This window comes from Erithacus rubecula, assembly GCF_903797595.1.
Source record: "Erithacus rubecula genome assembly, chromosome: 8".
NCBI classification, from domain to species: domain Eukaryota; kingdom Metazoa; phylum Chordata; class Aves; order Passeriformes; family Muscicapidae; genus Erithacus; species Erithacus rubecula.
Window position 1 is genome coordinate 32723052 of NC_136659.1, and position 14765 is coordinate 32737816.

General features: G+C 37.9%; 1 protein-coding gene across 1 annotated transcript in view; it reads right to left on the reverse strand.

Annotated features, from left to right (window-relative positions):
- LRP1B (LDL receptor related protein 1B) overlaps positions 1-14765 on the reverse strand; it is a 608586-nt gene that overhangs the window by 349894 nt on the left and 243927 nt on the right. Inside the window, exon 3 of the mRNA XM_079310839.1 lies at positions 3055-3192. Within this exon, the coding sequence (XP_079166965.1) occupies positions 3055-3192 (138 nt within the window). The remainder of the gene's footprint in view (positions 1-3054; positions 3193-14765) is intronic.

A 14765-nucleotide genomic window follows, 5' to 3' on the forward strand; every position in this document is an offset into this window, starting at 1 on the left:
AGAAAGCTGAAAGCCCCAGTACAAGCTTTACAGGAGGGGTTAATAAATATTTTGATTTCTCTCTTATTCAGCCTCTCTAAAGCATTCTTCAATTAGATAAAAAAATAAAGGGATCCAAAACAACCAAATACAGATGTCTTAGCACTATTATATGCTCTGAGGTTCAAATCCAGGGAATTGTACACCCCTTTCTCCTCTGAAGGACATTGGAACACATAATGTGAAACAACCATGCATAATAAAACATTTTTTATTTCATATTGCCACAACCTCTCCTGAATTTATGCATTACATTCACCAGAAAAAATGAATATGTGCCTGAAATAAAAGATGATAATACAGGAATGTCATTGTATTTACTACTATTTCCTTGAAATTTCCCATACATTACCATTTCACACTGGAGCAATGACCATATTTCCCCTTGCCAGGGAGAGGTGCAGGCCTGAATACAACTCTAAAAATCGTTAATAATGAATTAATGTCAGAATGTTAAATTTAGAGAAAGAAATTAGAATAATTCCCGTTACTGATGCTTATACTCCATCACTTCTTAGAGATTTCACCCCTCTGGAGCTACCTGTGCACTGAAATGGGCTTTGCCCTGGTGACACCCCCATATTTCAAACCAAAACTGATTTTCCTGGTGCTTGGACTGTGACTTATTTACACAGCACGATCAGTGGCCCCAGCAAGAGATTATTTTAACAGATCTGTGACCAGCTGGGCTCTTTGCAATTCAATATTGGAAATTGCTGTCGCTTTCCTCGATCACAAATTTCACATGAACCCTGTTAATTGCAGCAGAATTGATAAAGCCACTCTTGTGAGTGATATAAAGAAAAAGCTGATGATTTGACTGGATTTCTGAAGTAACTTTGGCCACATAAATGAGTTCAACATATGACTTGTGTGTGCAAGACTCAGTAATGAGGAATGACTCAAAGGTTACCCAAACACTTTTCTGATGAACAGATATATACAGAGAGAGAGAGAATAATTACAGCTATAAGGAACTCAGATCAAATATTTGATACATAGCAATGTAACATAATGACACTTTAGTGGCAGTTGTTTGTGACAAGCTACAGCATCATAATGTAAAATTATGGTTTTCTATATTCTTTGGCTCTGTTGACAGAAATGTGTTCACTGACAATTTCAATTCTGCCCCCAATAAGCAAGTAAAAATATGGAACTGCCACAAAAATTAATATTAATGACTTGTTAACCATTTCCTAGATGAGGAGTACTGTGACACTTCATTATGTAGGTGTTCTGTGTGGTCTAGCAAAAATACTTATTTAGAATTTTTTACTAAATTCTATGGTGATTTATTAAAGTAGACATTAATTTTTCCAATGGGCAGCTTTCCTATTCATTTATGATAATAAAGAAATGAGTGGGAATCCACATGAACCTTAAAATGTGTATTTGAGCATAAATTAAAAGGATGTGAAAAAAGAATGGGTATTTTATCTGATATCCCATTCCAAAATACAGGACACATGTACAGTAAGAAAAGCAAACATATTTCATTGCCACTAGCAGAGGATTTTACTTTTAGTCTATATGTTTTTTTCTAATTCTTTTAATCTCATGGTTTAAAGACTTAAAATGCAATAAAAATATAAGACAGTTAAAAAAAATTATTCAGCACTGGAAATTTTTAATCAACTGTCATTTAATCCAGGGTAATTTACAAAAAAACTATGAAATATTGACAGATATAAATTTAAACAGAACTTAATGAATCAATGCTTTTCTCTGATAAACACTCATCTGCAACTTCAGAAAGTTTCAGTATAGGCCAGCTTTGGCCAGCTTAACTTCTGGGGGTTTTTTTGGGCCCAGTGCTGAACCTGATATGCTGACACAAATTTTGATTTTGTGTAATGCTCATTGAACAAGGAATATAAAACAGCTGAGCCTTCAAGAAAAAAAAAAAAAAAATTCTATCACTGTGAATAAGAATTTTCATATATTTTATGACAGCCTGTATCCTCACCTGGTTATATAAAAATAACTATTTGTAGTTTTGTGAAGTCAGCAGTATTGTATGATTAATTCCAGATGGATTTTTTTTTTTTTCTAATTTTATTTTTTTTCCCCCATACGTCTTATTTTTGGTGTGGGCTTAGATTTTACTCTGACAGCTCTGAAAATATGTCCACATGAAATTTTAAATTCTAATTTAACTTTCTGAACTCTACCATTAATTGTATCCTTCACTGTATATTGTCATAGTGGATTGCAGCAGAAATCCCAGCACCTGTCTCTGAATTTCTGGTTTGGAGCATGAGATCTGTTGAGCATCATCAACAATCATTCATCTGGAAATCTACTGACTAAAAATAACTGATTCAAGGTATCCAAGATTTGGGTCTATAACTAACCCCAAAGCAGACCTCAAAAAGTCATCTCAGTAGAGCTGAGATATTATTAAGTAGTTGTCCTTCACATATTTATATTTGAGTTTTCTCATTGTCAGAATTTGGTGGCTACACTATTAAACAGTTGATTATTTGCATAAAACCTTCCTGAAAAAATTTCTCCATGAAAAAAAAAAAAGTAAGCAACAAATAGCACATTTGATATATTTTTAGTGATTTTCTCTTTTTGTTGTTTTTTTTTTTTTTGGTTGGTAGTGTTGGGTTGGGTTTGGTTTGGTTTGGTTTTCAAAGCAGAAGTTATAAGGAAAAGAGAAATGTTCCTGGCAAACTTTTTTCTCTGTAAAGAGTTTCCTCATCCTTCTTTTGATGGAAGTATTTCCATCATATAAGCTTAGTAACTAATGAGGGAAACATCTGAAAATCTCTGTGTGCTTTTTACTTGCATTCTATTCACACAAAATATATATATATATATTTTTTTTTTTAAATTAACTTGAAATACATATTAAAATATGCTTCTATCAGTTTGCATTTGGTTGTTTTACACATATTCACACACATATACACCTATATGTATTCCCAAGGAGTAAATTCTGGTTCTCTTTGAACTCAAAAAAGTAAACTCAGTGGCAGATGAGAGGTTAAAGCAGTTTGCACTCACCCCTGCAATGAACTCCCTCGTCGTCGCCATCGGAGCAGTCGTACACCCCATTGCAGAGCTGGGACAAGTGGATGCATTTGTTGGTACCAATGCAGCTGATGAAATTTGGGCTGCACTTGAAATCTGATTCCTCAGGACCTAAAGAACAGAGGGAAAATTTTTCACGTATGTTTTTACATCCACAACAAGGCAAAGAAAATTCTGCACTTTGTTTCTTTTGTAAAGCTAAGGGCAACACTCTATGTGTTAGCTCATTTTGAGGGTTTTGTTCATTTTGCAGATTTTAGGGCCTTGTTATCACACATAAAGTCATCAAGAAATGATTAGTGCAATTACAAATCAATGGCTCAGAGGATTACTTCCTAAAATACAGGTGTTTTCCACTTGCTAAAATAAGCTTTGCAGACACTAAAAAGCATCATAAGATTTTCCATTGTCCTATGAATATCCTATCAAGAGTCATATCAAGAGTCATAGGTACCAGTATTTACTTCTACTGTTGTGCTATGCTAATAATTGTACATATTTATGAAAATAGATATAAATGTCACATATTTCTGGCTGCATTAGATGAGAGAAACTTGTTCCATCCCAAGAGAGACCTCAGAAAATGCACAGTCCAGGACGGAAGGGGGAGGATAAGGATGCTGTGATTGCTCCCTTTGGGATACCACCCCAGCTGCAATCACTTATCTCTGTCCCTTTTTCCCTCAAGTGTTTGGTTCAGGGAGTTTTGAGGGAGCTTAGGGACCCTTGAGAATCACTTTTGTTTATCTCTTAGAAAGGGTTCTGACTGATAAAATTCCCCCCACAATTCCACATTATAAAGACTGAGATTTTTAGCACAGCAAAAAGCATTTAGAGGCCTGAAGGACTTGGCTCAGTTAGAGGCTGAACCATAATTTACATGTACATCATTAGCTACTCACAGACCAAAAAGGGTGGAAATTTTTTAGGAAAACAACTTGAACCTCCTTGATTTTCTGTATTGGAGCCTTGGGTCTGTGCTGAACCCTGGCAGCTTGTAACAACCCTTTAGGGAAATCTATCATTGGATATAGAGTGCTCAAGTGCAAGTTGATTTCACCTTCTTTGAGACACTAACTCCAGGAGGAAGGACAGAAATCACTGCCAGTAGCTGAAAGCTCTCCAATTAATAAGTTGGAAAATCTCAGCTTTCTCAGGTTTTGTCTCTTGGAGTCAACAGGACAAACCATTTGAGGGGAATCTACAACTTCTGTAACAAATGGAGATGCCTCTCAGCACAGACCATTAAATAAAAAATCTAATATACAATATTTGTCCCAATTAGCAAACTCCCAACAGCACAGGGCAGTTCTCTCCTTCCCCTGGCAAAGCAGCAGCTCCTACCAGGGCACATCCCCTGTGCAGGAAAGTGGGATGCAGTGCTCTGCTCCCTCCTCTGACCTTCCAGCTCCACACCTTGCACCCAGGAGGGACACCAGTGACATCCTTGAGGAATTCCTAATTAACAGAGACACAGCACTGCCTCTAGGGATGGAAAGGTAATGCTTGTGGGGATGAATGTACCCTGTCTGAAACAATTTGTGTGCTCCCAGCATGAAACACAAACTATTCTCACCATGCTCTGGGTTAAATATACCAAATTCAAATATAAAGGGATTAAAATTTTCACAAAGAAAATATACTCCCTGTGTTTTTCAGTAAAATATAAGAAGAATTTAACAACAGAACATTGAAAGTTGATCAAGTTTTTTTCTAGATGTCAGGATTTGATGATTATGGTAATGAGAAACAGACAACCAAAGAATTTGGTTTTTAGGGATTTTACTCCTCTTTTGGTCCCCTGGAGGCAGGGCATTCATGCCATGAAACATCCCTTGCACATGAAATTTCCTGCAGTACCTACAACCCCTGGCAGTGCCAGGCACTCCTCCAGGAGTGCTTTGACTCTGCAGACCTCACAAGGAAGAGCATAAATAAAGCAGCCCAATACCTGGTGTCAGGTAGGTCATATAAAACCACAAGGTTTGATTTGATTCCCATTTCAGCTACATCAGTACTTGAAGGCACCTCACATGTAACAAAACAAAATTAATTTTCTGATTTGCCAGTAATAACTTGTTTATTATTTGTGTAAGAGTATCTGTGTAGAATGTGAGGAGTGGAAAAGGCATTTTCTTCCAAAACAAAGAACATTCATTAAAAAAAAAAAAAAAATACATCTGTGAAGCATGTGAGCCGTGGTACCTGCATGACTACAAACCTTAGATCACTAGAGGGTTTTCATACTTGAGCAAACAGAAAACTTGAGATCTGTGACCAAAACTATATAAACATATTTACATATATCCTAAATTTAATGAGTGAAAGAAGGAATCTCTTATTAACACTTAAACCTTTAATAGACAAGTCTGAATGTTCCTGTCTATAACATTTTTATTTGATGTTACTTGCTTTTAAAATACAAGATTCCTCCAGGACACAAACATTGTACGATTCTAAACATATTCTCTAACTCAAAATACTAATGGAGGAACTTCCTAATTAGATTTCTTTGACTAGGAACATAGGATGGGACTCTGAAAAACATTCCAGAAAGTATTGTCTTGGTTTTTGAGAAAAATTTTGTGGATCACTTGTGAAAGCAGAATATTGGAAGCCATTCCCTTATTCATGTGATTAAGATAAATTCATTTGTACTTTGACTTGTTGCCAGCATGATGCTTGGGAAGATGACTTAAAAAGGAAGATGAGCTTCAGTCCCAAAGAGTTCAGTTTTACAGAAGCTTTGTGACTTATTTTGTCTGCAAAATAGCTCTAAATTGTAATAAGTCCCAACCATCAACACCAGTGGAATAAAACAGCAGGCCTCCCTGCCCACAATCCCTACCACCCCTATAGAAAAAATTTTAAAAAATTAAAAAGCCAAATCAAGCTGCATGTTGTGATGCCTTTGAAGCAGCACTTGCTTCTCCCTCTGAATCCTTCCCAGCTGCTGCATTTTCTGAGATGTCTAATGCAAATAAAGAGTAGCTTTTTATCTTGTTTACTCCTCTTCACTCTCCCTTTAACAGACAGCCACTTCTGGCAGTGTTATCAAGTGAACTTCGGGAAAAGGAATTTAAAAGTGTTCTTCTTCAAAATAATCTCAGTGTATTTTACATCAGTGCAAGAATGCTAAGAATATAAAAGATGGATGGTGTCTTTTCTTCCCTTCAAAAGACATAATAATTCCTAGCCTTGCCAGTTGGTGGAAAAATAGTCAAAACTACTGGCTGCAATTATGGTAATCCAACATCTCGATGTTTCAAACATTCATCCTGGGATGCTGCTTGGAGGGCAAAGAGGATGCAAGCAGCTCAAGAGAGTCGGCTCAGGCAGCAGAATATCCAACTGTTTGTGTGAGTAATTGTCTCAGAACAGATGGCTGAGGGATGGGAAGAGAGCTGAAGAAGCTGAGCCAGGGCCATGGGAGCCCCCAGGGCTGCAGCAGGGCTGTCCCAGCCCAGGGAGGGTGTTTGGGCACTGGGTGCTGCCCTGGGGATAGGGGGGGTCAGGGTCAGGGAGGGCTCCATGGCCAGGCACATTCCAGGCCAGGGACAAATTATTGCTGCTTTCCCTAAACCTCCAGAAAACAGCCTGCCTGTGTCCAGAGACAGAGAGAGAAATTCATTTCAGATCCAGACTTCTTTGGCTGTCAAATCACCTGGGAAAGCCATTTGTGATTGGGTCACACCTTGTCACAGTCACTGGGAGGAGACTAAGCAGTGTTTTGGCAATACCTGTGCAGGTCACAGGGAAAACAGCTCGAGCCCCTTCAGGGAAGGTTCCCTTAGGTTGGGAGGGTTGGGATGAGCAAAGGGAGCCCTTGTGATGTCCCCCAGCAGGGGACAAGGGGAGGAATCAACCATGAGCTCTGGGTTCACTCTAAAGCAGCATCATGAGAAAGTATTAAAAGCTCTGTCAGAAGCATCAGGGACATTTCACCATTGACTCCTCGTAGGGCATCTGTGAATTTGTGCTTAATGAAAAGTCTGCCTGCCTCACCTCAGGCTCCTGCTCCACTGAATTTCAAACTGGAAAATGCAACTATGATTCTACAAACTTGTTATTTCAACTCTTTTTATTACCATAAGCAATATATTAGTGTTAATTGGCAAAAAATTATGAATGAAAATTATTTCATTATGTACATTTCCTTCTTCTGAAGAAATCATTCTCTTAGAGAAATATTGTCTCTAATCTAGCATAAATTAAGGTACAATTTATATCTAAATTTAGGGAGTTTGCAAAGTATCAAGAAAAGATACTTGCAAATTTCCATCTGTACTTGAGTGCACAACACAAATTCAAGGTTCACAGGAAGTTATTAAATTACAGTAATACATACATGTTTATTGAAAATTCAATAAGTGATGCTTCTATTTGACAACTCATACCAAAAAAGCATCAAAGCTGCTACTTCTGTGTTTATTTTTTCACCTTTGTCTATCTCAACTATGTTTTTTACAAAGTGTTTTCTCCTTGAACAACTTAGTCAAGTAGTTGGAGTTTTGAGCAAGAGACGAGGCAGCCAAATGTGGTGCATCCTTTTACACCACTGCATCCAATTTACCTCAGAATTTTTTGAGCAGCTCTAATCCTGGGCTGTCCTCAGCCGTGAGAACTAATTATATCAAACTGTGGGACATCTTCAAAATTCCTGTTTGTGTTGTACATCAGTGACTTGCATATCCTTCCTGTTCTCTTAAGTGTCATTTTGGAGTGAATTTTCTCCACAGTGAGCTGTTATCCTCAAAAAAACCTTATTCCACAGCCTTTGAATTCAGTTCTATCTTAAAGAAGAAAAATCAACACAAATTTTGGGATCTCTCTGGATAAATATGGGCTTAAATGAAAACACTAGAAAAGAGTATGTGGCTTATCAAACACAAATACAAAATTGTGAGGAGTTTTCTCCCTGTTAATTTTCTTCCAAAGCTCTCCTGGCACACCATTCCTACTATGGACTCAAGAGTGTGGAATATGACATTTAAGTTTGCAGAATTGATTTCAAAACTTCATTCTTTAAAATAGCTCCTATCAACAAAAAACATCCTGCAACATGTGGCCAAAGAAACATAAAATATCTGAAATGATTTTAATTATGAGTAATTGCCTCACAGGTGAGGTTTTTGATTTATTTTCTTCCCAGTTTGTTATCAAAACCAGGGATTTCAAAAGTGCTTGTGTTTTATAAAATTTAAAATCCTAGCATCTTAAAGTAATGTCTCTGACCCTGCCAAGGCAAGACATACTGTACCTTAATGAACATATTGCTTTTATGAGAAAAGTAGATTTTTTTTTTTTTTTGTAAGTATTTCAACTTTCACAAGGGGTTGAATACTATGTATTAATTTCCATAGTTATGAGTTAATGTGAGTGTAAACACATAGGATATCTAATGGTATCACAACTGCTTTATAAAGTCAATTTTTGCACAGACTAGAGGCAGAATTCTAGGCAGAATTCTAACACCAAGACTTGGAAACATTGGAATAAATGTATGGAAATTACTTAAAATCTTTACTCTCTGCTATCTTATATTTATGCAAAGAAAGAATTTCATAATTAACAAGGACTTATGAAGCACCAGTAACCCCTTATCCATAGTTACTTTTATCCATATGCTTGATTCAACCATGTAGACTGATAATTAATACAAATTTGAAGTCACCTTCAATTAAATCAGATATTCAGCTGCCCAAGTAAGAAGGAGAATAATAAGTTTTTACAGCAGGATGTGGATAACCAAAGAGCAAAGCAGAAGTATTGTGCTGTGACAGCACAAAGAAGTGTAAACTCTGACCTGCAGACACAGCATTTTATCTCCAAAATAAACAATACTTCACCAGAAACAATCACACCAGTGGCAACCAGTGGCTTTGTGAGTTGGCAAGTGAACAAATGCAGCTACAGCACACAAAAGCCATGGCTTATGACCAAAGCTAAGGGAGGAGTTAAGCTGTAAAAACCAACGCTGAAACAAACAGAAACAAAATAGAAAATGAAGAACTTCAGGAATCAGAAGGAGCCTTTGAGTCACCACAGTCTGACAGCAGATTTCTGTGCTGGCTCACACTCCTGGTGACAAGAGTCTGCTCCCTGCCCTCACTCTTTATGGGGGATGGCAACAGCTCCTTCTGCTCTGCACAGAAAAACAGCTCCCTGAGCCAGACACCCCAACCCACCCAAGGACTCACACTCATCAGCCTAGACCTGTGCTCAGCTTTGGGATTCTCACACAACACTTGGAGGGGCTGGAATGAGCCCAGGGCAGGGAGCAGAGCTGGGAAGGGGCTGGATGCAGGAACAGCTGATGGAGCTGGGAAGGGGCTCAGCCTGGAGAAAAGGAGGCACAGGAGGGACCTTCTGGCTCTGCACAACTCCCTGACAGGAGGGGACAGCCAGGTGGGGTCTGTCCCTTCTCCAAAGTGATAGGGCAATAGGAAATTACCTCAGTTGGCATGAGGAGGAGTATAGATTCGTTACTGAGAAAAAGTTCTGTCTCAAAAGGGTGATCAGGCACTGGGACAGGCTGCCCAGGGCAGTGGCAGGGTCACCATCCCTGGAGATATTAAAAAGATGTTATGGCCCTAGGAGATGTGGGTTAGTGGTAAACACAGTGATGCTGGATTCAATAATCTCAGCAGGCTCTTCAAACCTAAATGATTCTGGGATATGTAATTTGGTCAGTCAAAACCACATAATTAAAAAAAAAAATAAAAATAAAAAATTCCACATTCAAATTCAGTTCCAAAGGAGGGTTCCCAATTCTGTGCATTACAGCAGGCAAAGCAGCTCAGGAGGTCATCTGGCTGTAAACCCTAACAGAGCTCACAGTGGCTCACCAAACTCCCATCCTGTACTCCTGTGACACTCTTGGCACCAGAACTGGGCACAGATGAACTGCCAGCTTCACACACATCATATGGATATTGGCTTTATGAGCATCACACTTTTAGAGTAATGCTCTACACTCACATTTTCCTCTGTCTGGATTTGTACACACCAGAAAAAAAGCAAACAGCAACACAGTCTAAATCTAATATTACACAACAACTTTAATTTTTTAAATGCTTCATTTCAAACCACGAGCACTGTTTGCACAGTGCCATGATGAGGCTCTGTCAGCTCTGTTTGAGATGCTTCTCCAGCAAACATTCCCCTCTGGCTCTGTTTCCTGCTCTCTGCTTTCTGTGTGTCAGACACTTGCTCATCTTCACTGCACAGATGTAAATAATTAACAGAGCCACAGGACTCATCCTTTCTCCTGTAATGGAGCTGATGGCCACGGGAGACAGGGGCAGAGCTGTGCTGAAGGTTGCACAAAAGCTGATGAAGAGGAAAAAAGTGGTGGAGGAAATCCTTCTAAACTAGCTCAGTGCTGAATCATTATCCAAAAATCCCTCTGGGCAGTCACAGGCTGGGATGGGGCTGGAGCCAGAGCACAGCTCCTGGGGAGGTCAGGCCAAGAGCAGCCACCAGAACTGGCACCTGACTTAAGTGTGGTTTCCACATAACATTACACTAAAGCTATCAAAGCCATGCAGGCATTGATAATCATAAAATCAGCTCATTAGCAGCAAAGTCCATCTATATTCCTATATGAATTTGGGTCTGCATCCCTAAATTATCTCAAACTAGAAAATTCACCTGGCAAAGGGAGAAAAGATCACCTCTTCAGCCAACCTGCATCTAATGTAACAGTTCAACAAGACTGGAGTATTTTTTCACTGAACAGCTCTAAATGTATTTAAACATTTATTGTTTATTCAATTTCTGAAATAAATACAATGACAAAATGTTTTGGTTTTTTTATGTTTTGGGTTTTTTTTGGTTTTTTTGTTTTTTTTTTAAACAATGTTAAGGGTGATCAGTGAAGTCCATTTTCATTCCTATGGCACAGGTTATAAAAAATCAGCCTTTACTAAAGTAATAAATAAATTTCTTAAATAATGAGTAAATAAAAATCCTAATTTTTGCCATTTTGCTTAAATCAAAACCTTTTTTCTATTGCTTCCTATGTACATATAACCACATTAATATGGTACCTCAACTTTCCCCTCCCCAAATTTGTAATAACCTGGAATTGTGAATGCAGAAGTCTTGCATAGTTTTTAGACCTCTGATATTGCTTAAATATTCCTAAATTTCACTTTTCACCTCAAAATTTTCATTTAAAATTACCTTAAATGAAAAGATGTACTCTTGCAATATTAGACAGTATGGAAGATAAAGCATTATCTCACACAAGTTATCAAAAAATCCCTCTTTACTGTCAGGAAACATAATTAAGATATTTATCTGCAGAGAAAACTGGTTTGTGCTTGGAAGCAAGAATGAAGAATCTACAAGAGAACACATCTAGTATGAATTTTTCTTAAAAATCAAATCTCTGTCTAGTCTTGCAAAGCTCAGTGTGGCAGTAGCTTTTTTGATTAAAAACAACAATAAAACAATTTTCATCATTATAATCTTCCATTGCAATGGTCCAACATAATACAGTTATGCATCAATGCATTTTAATATTTTTACATTTTGTTCAATGACCACCGTTTCAGCTTGAGTAAAACTTCCCATAGAGATGAGAGAATTTCTGTTCTTTGTCACAGACCCTAAAAATTAAAAACCCAAATCCACACATTTACTAAGCTCTTGCATGCAGGATGTATCAGATTATAAAGGGAGGTCCTTGTATGCACCAACATAAGCAAAGTCATTATAAATTTATATTTTCTGGCTATTTTTAAGGAATGACTTTGCAAATATTTGTCAATGAAGAGGAGAAGGAAAAAGAAAAGTTTATTCCCAGGAAGCAAAAATAATTCATATTCTTTGTACTTGCAGGGACAGAAAAGCTTTGCTAATGGATTTTTTGGTGATTTACTACAACACACCGCAGCAGTAATTTATGATCAATGAAGTAAAAAATGAATATTGTCTCATGTAGATGGTCACTCCTCATTAGTTATAAGGAACCTATTTTTAATTTGGAGCTTTTGATTTAATTAGTGTCACACATCTCAAGGCTGCCTTGTGCCAACTGCTGTAAAGCCTTGATGTCTGTGTGTGGCACAGAAGTGGCTGCTGCTGGGGTCTCACTGAGAAAATGGCATGAGGTGAACTAAACAAGTGTTAATTACCTAAACAATTAAAGCACCCAACACCAGCAGTACTGTAACACAGCAACACTCACGTTATAGATGTTTACATAGGCAAAGTGTAGAAATATCACTGGGAAAGTACTTGTAAATGTTCTTTATAAAGCAGTGTAATTGTGCAATGGAACAGTTGGATGCAGCAGCCACATGTCACCCCGAGTTGTGCAGCACCCCAGGTCTGTTTGACACTGTAAAATGTGTGTGGCCACACTGACACACATCATCCATCTCTGCACACACCATTCCATCGTGTTCCAGCTCAGCCCTACATTAGACCCAGAAATTATATTACGATAAGATCCTCTTGTAAGATTTTTAGTGGATCATGGCAATACCAAGCTCTGGAAATTCTGATGGAAACCCAAAGCCTGCATCTTATGGACATTTATGCACTCCCACACAACCTCAGAAATGTCATGGACTGAGAAGGAATTTACCAAGCTCACTTTTCCTTCAGCAGCTCTGGAATTCAAAGACACAAACAAGCCCTAAATAACACGAAATTTCACAGGGTTGGATGAAACTTGGACATTTTTAAAAGCAAGAAAGGACTAAAATATGCATTGATATTTTAACTCCTTAAACAGCAAAACACCAAGTTTTCATCTCATTTGCAGTACATTAGGACTTTTCAGAAGATGATGTTGGTATCAACAGGCATGTTTTATTTATGATTTTGGGATAACAATTTACCATTAAAATGCTGTGCACTATAACCACATGGAAAGTTTGCTTTGAGGGCCAACACTGTCTATATTTTTAAAAAATATGTTAAATCTGTATTACTTGTTCATTTTAAAGATTATTTTATATGTTTAATTCAGCTGTAACACAGAAACTTAGAAATAGTGTGCATGCATTTTTAAACCAAACTAGACAGTTTGCAATCATAAACTTGTCCATTTTTACTTTGTACACAGACATATAAATTCCATCCAATTAAAGTAAGTGTTTTACTTGTTTTTTTCTTACCTAGTCATGCACTGAAAGGATGAGAAACAATTTCAATTGCTTTAAGTACAAAATATAGCACTATAAAAGATTGAATCAGCTTTGTTGGAGTTTACAGAATGTCAAAAAGATAAAAATGGCAGGACTTTGTGTTGTGTAGACACTGAGGGTCCTATTTGATTATTGGCCCATAACTATAAAGTGACCTGGAATTTCTTTCATTTGGAACAAAAAATATGTTGGTGTGTATATCACAGTAAAATTTCCATTTCTGACAACATCTATGTATCTTCCCTTCCTTAGGGATGAAAATAGGAGAACTAAACCTCAGATGGCAAAAAATTAGAAAAAGTGGTAAAAGAATCCTGTATTGTTTACAGGAAATGTTAGATTAATAGCTCTTAGAGACTTCTAAAAGGCTTTGTGCTGTTATAGGTACTAAAGTTCAGAGAGCAAATTAGTTTCAATGTTTACCAGTAAAAAATTAAACAGCCTTCTCTACTCATTTTTGTGCGGTTAGAATAATTCTAAAGAGGCATTATTTAATGTGATTCAGTCCTGGCTGTATCAGTTTCCCTACACAAAACCCCAAGTGCCTCCTGATGGCAGCAGGGTGGAAGCAGACAAAGAACCTGTCAGGGTGTGTTTCATCCCTTTCAAGGCAGATCTTCCCCCATTATTGGGCAAGTACTAATGAAATTCATGAGGAAATGTCCAGCTCCTTCAGCTGTGTTCCCTCTGAAGCAAATTCTGCTGAACTCAAGGCCAGGCTGCCTCCAAAATGGAACAGGAGCACCTTGAGCCATCCTGACCCACCTGCCCAGCAGCTCCTGGAGCTTTCTGCAAACTGCAAAGAGCTGGAGTGCTCAGGGTGTGTCTGAAGCAAAATGCCTTTCTCAGTTCAATTCTGGATGATGATGTTTGAAACAGAAATTGGTATTTTGTCACTAAAAGAACAGTCCAGAACACCAGAATTTCCAGGAACCCATGTCTGGCTTGTAGCAGAATCCTCCAAAAACCAAGTGAAGGGGACTGAGATATTAAGCCTGGCCAGTCTGAAGAAGCAAGAACAATTTCATGTGAAATACAGAGAGAATACATTTGGGTTAAAAGCTTTTTTTGCCCGTCCAGTTCTGTTCTCCAGGGAGAGGCACAGAGACATTTTTCCCTCCATCACCAGCAGCACAGCTTCTCAGAGCTGAGCATTTAGATTTTCCCTGCCTAGAGTGTATTTTAAGCTTTCCACCATGTCCTAGAAGAGCTGAACACTTCAGAAGACTCGACTAAAGGAAGTCCAGAAGTGTGGGGACTTTGACAGAGAGAGAGGGAAATTAATGAAAACACCCAAAATGCCCAAAGACAATAACCAAAACCACGTTCAGCTTTCCATTTTTACCATATCTGGCACCATTTTCCTCTAACTTTTAATGCAAAAAAAACCTATTCTATGGTCTCAATCTTCTGTCTCTCCTCTCTTCAAAACAATAGTGCTGCTAAGCCATGAGATTCATCATTTCTGACTAAGGAAATCACTGCCATCATGGGGAGCTTCAGAGAATGTTTACCAAGAAA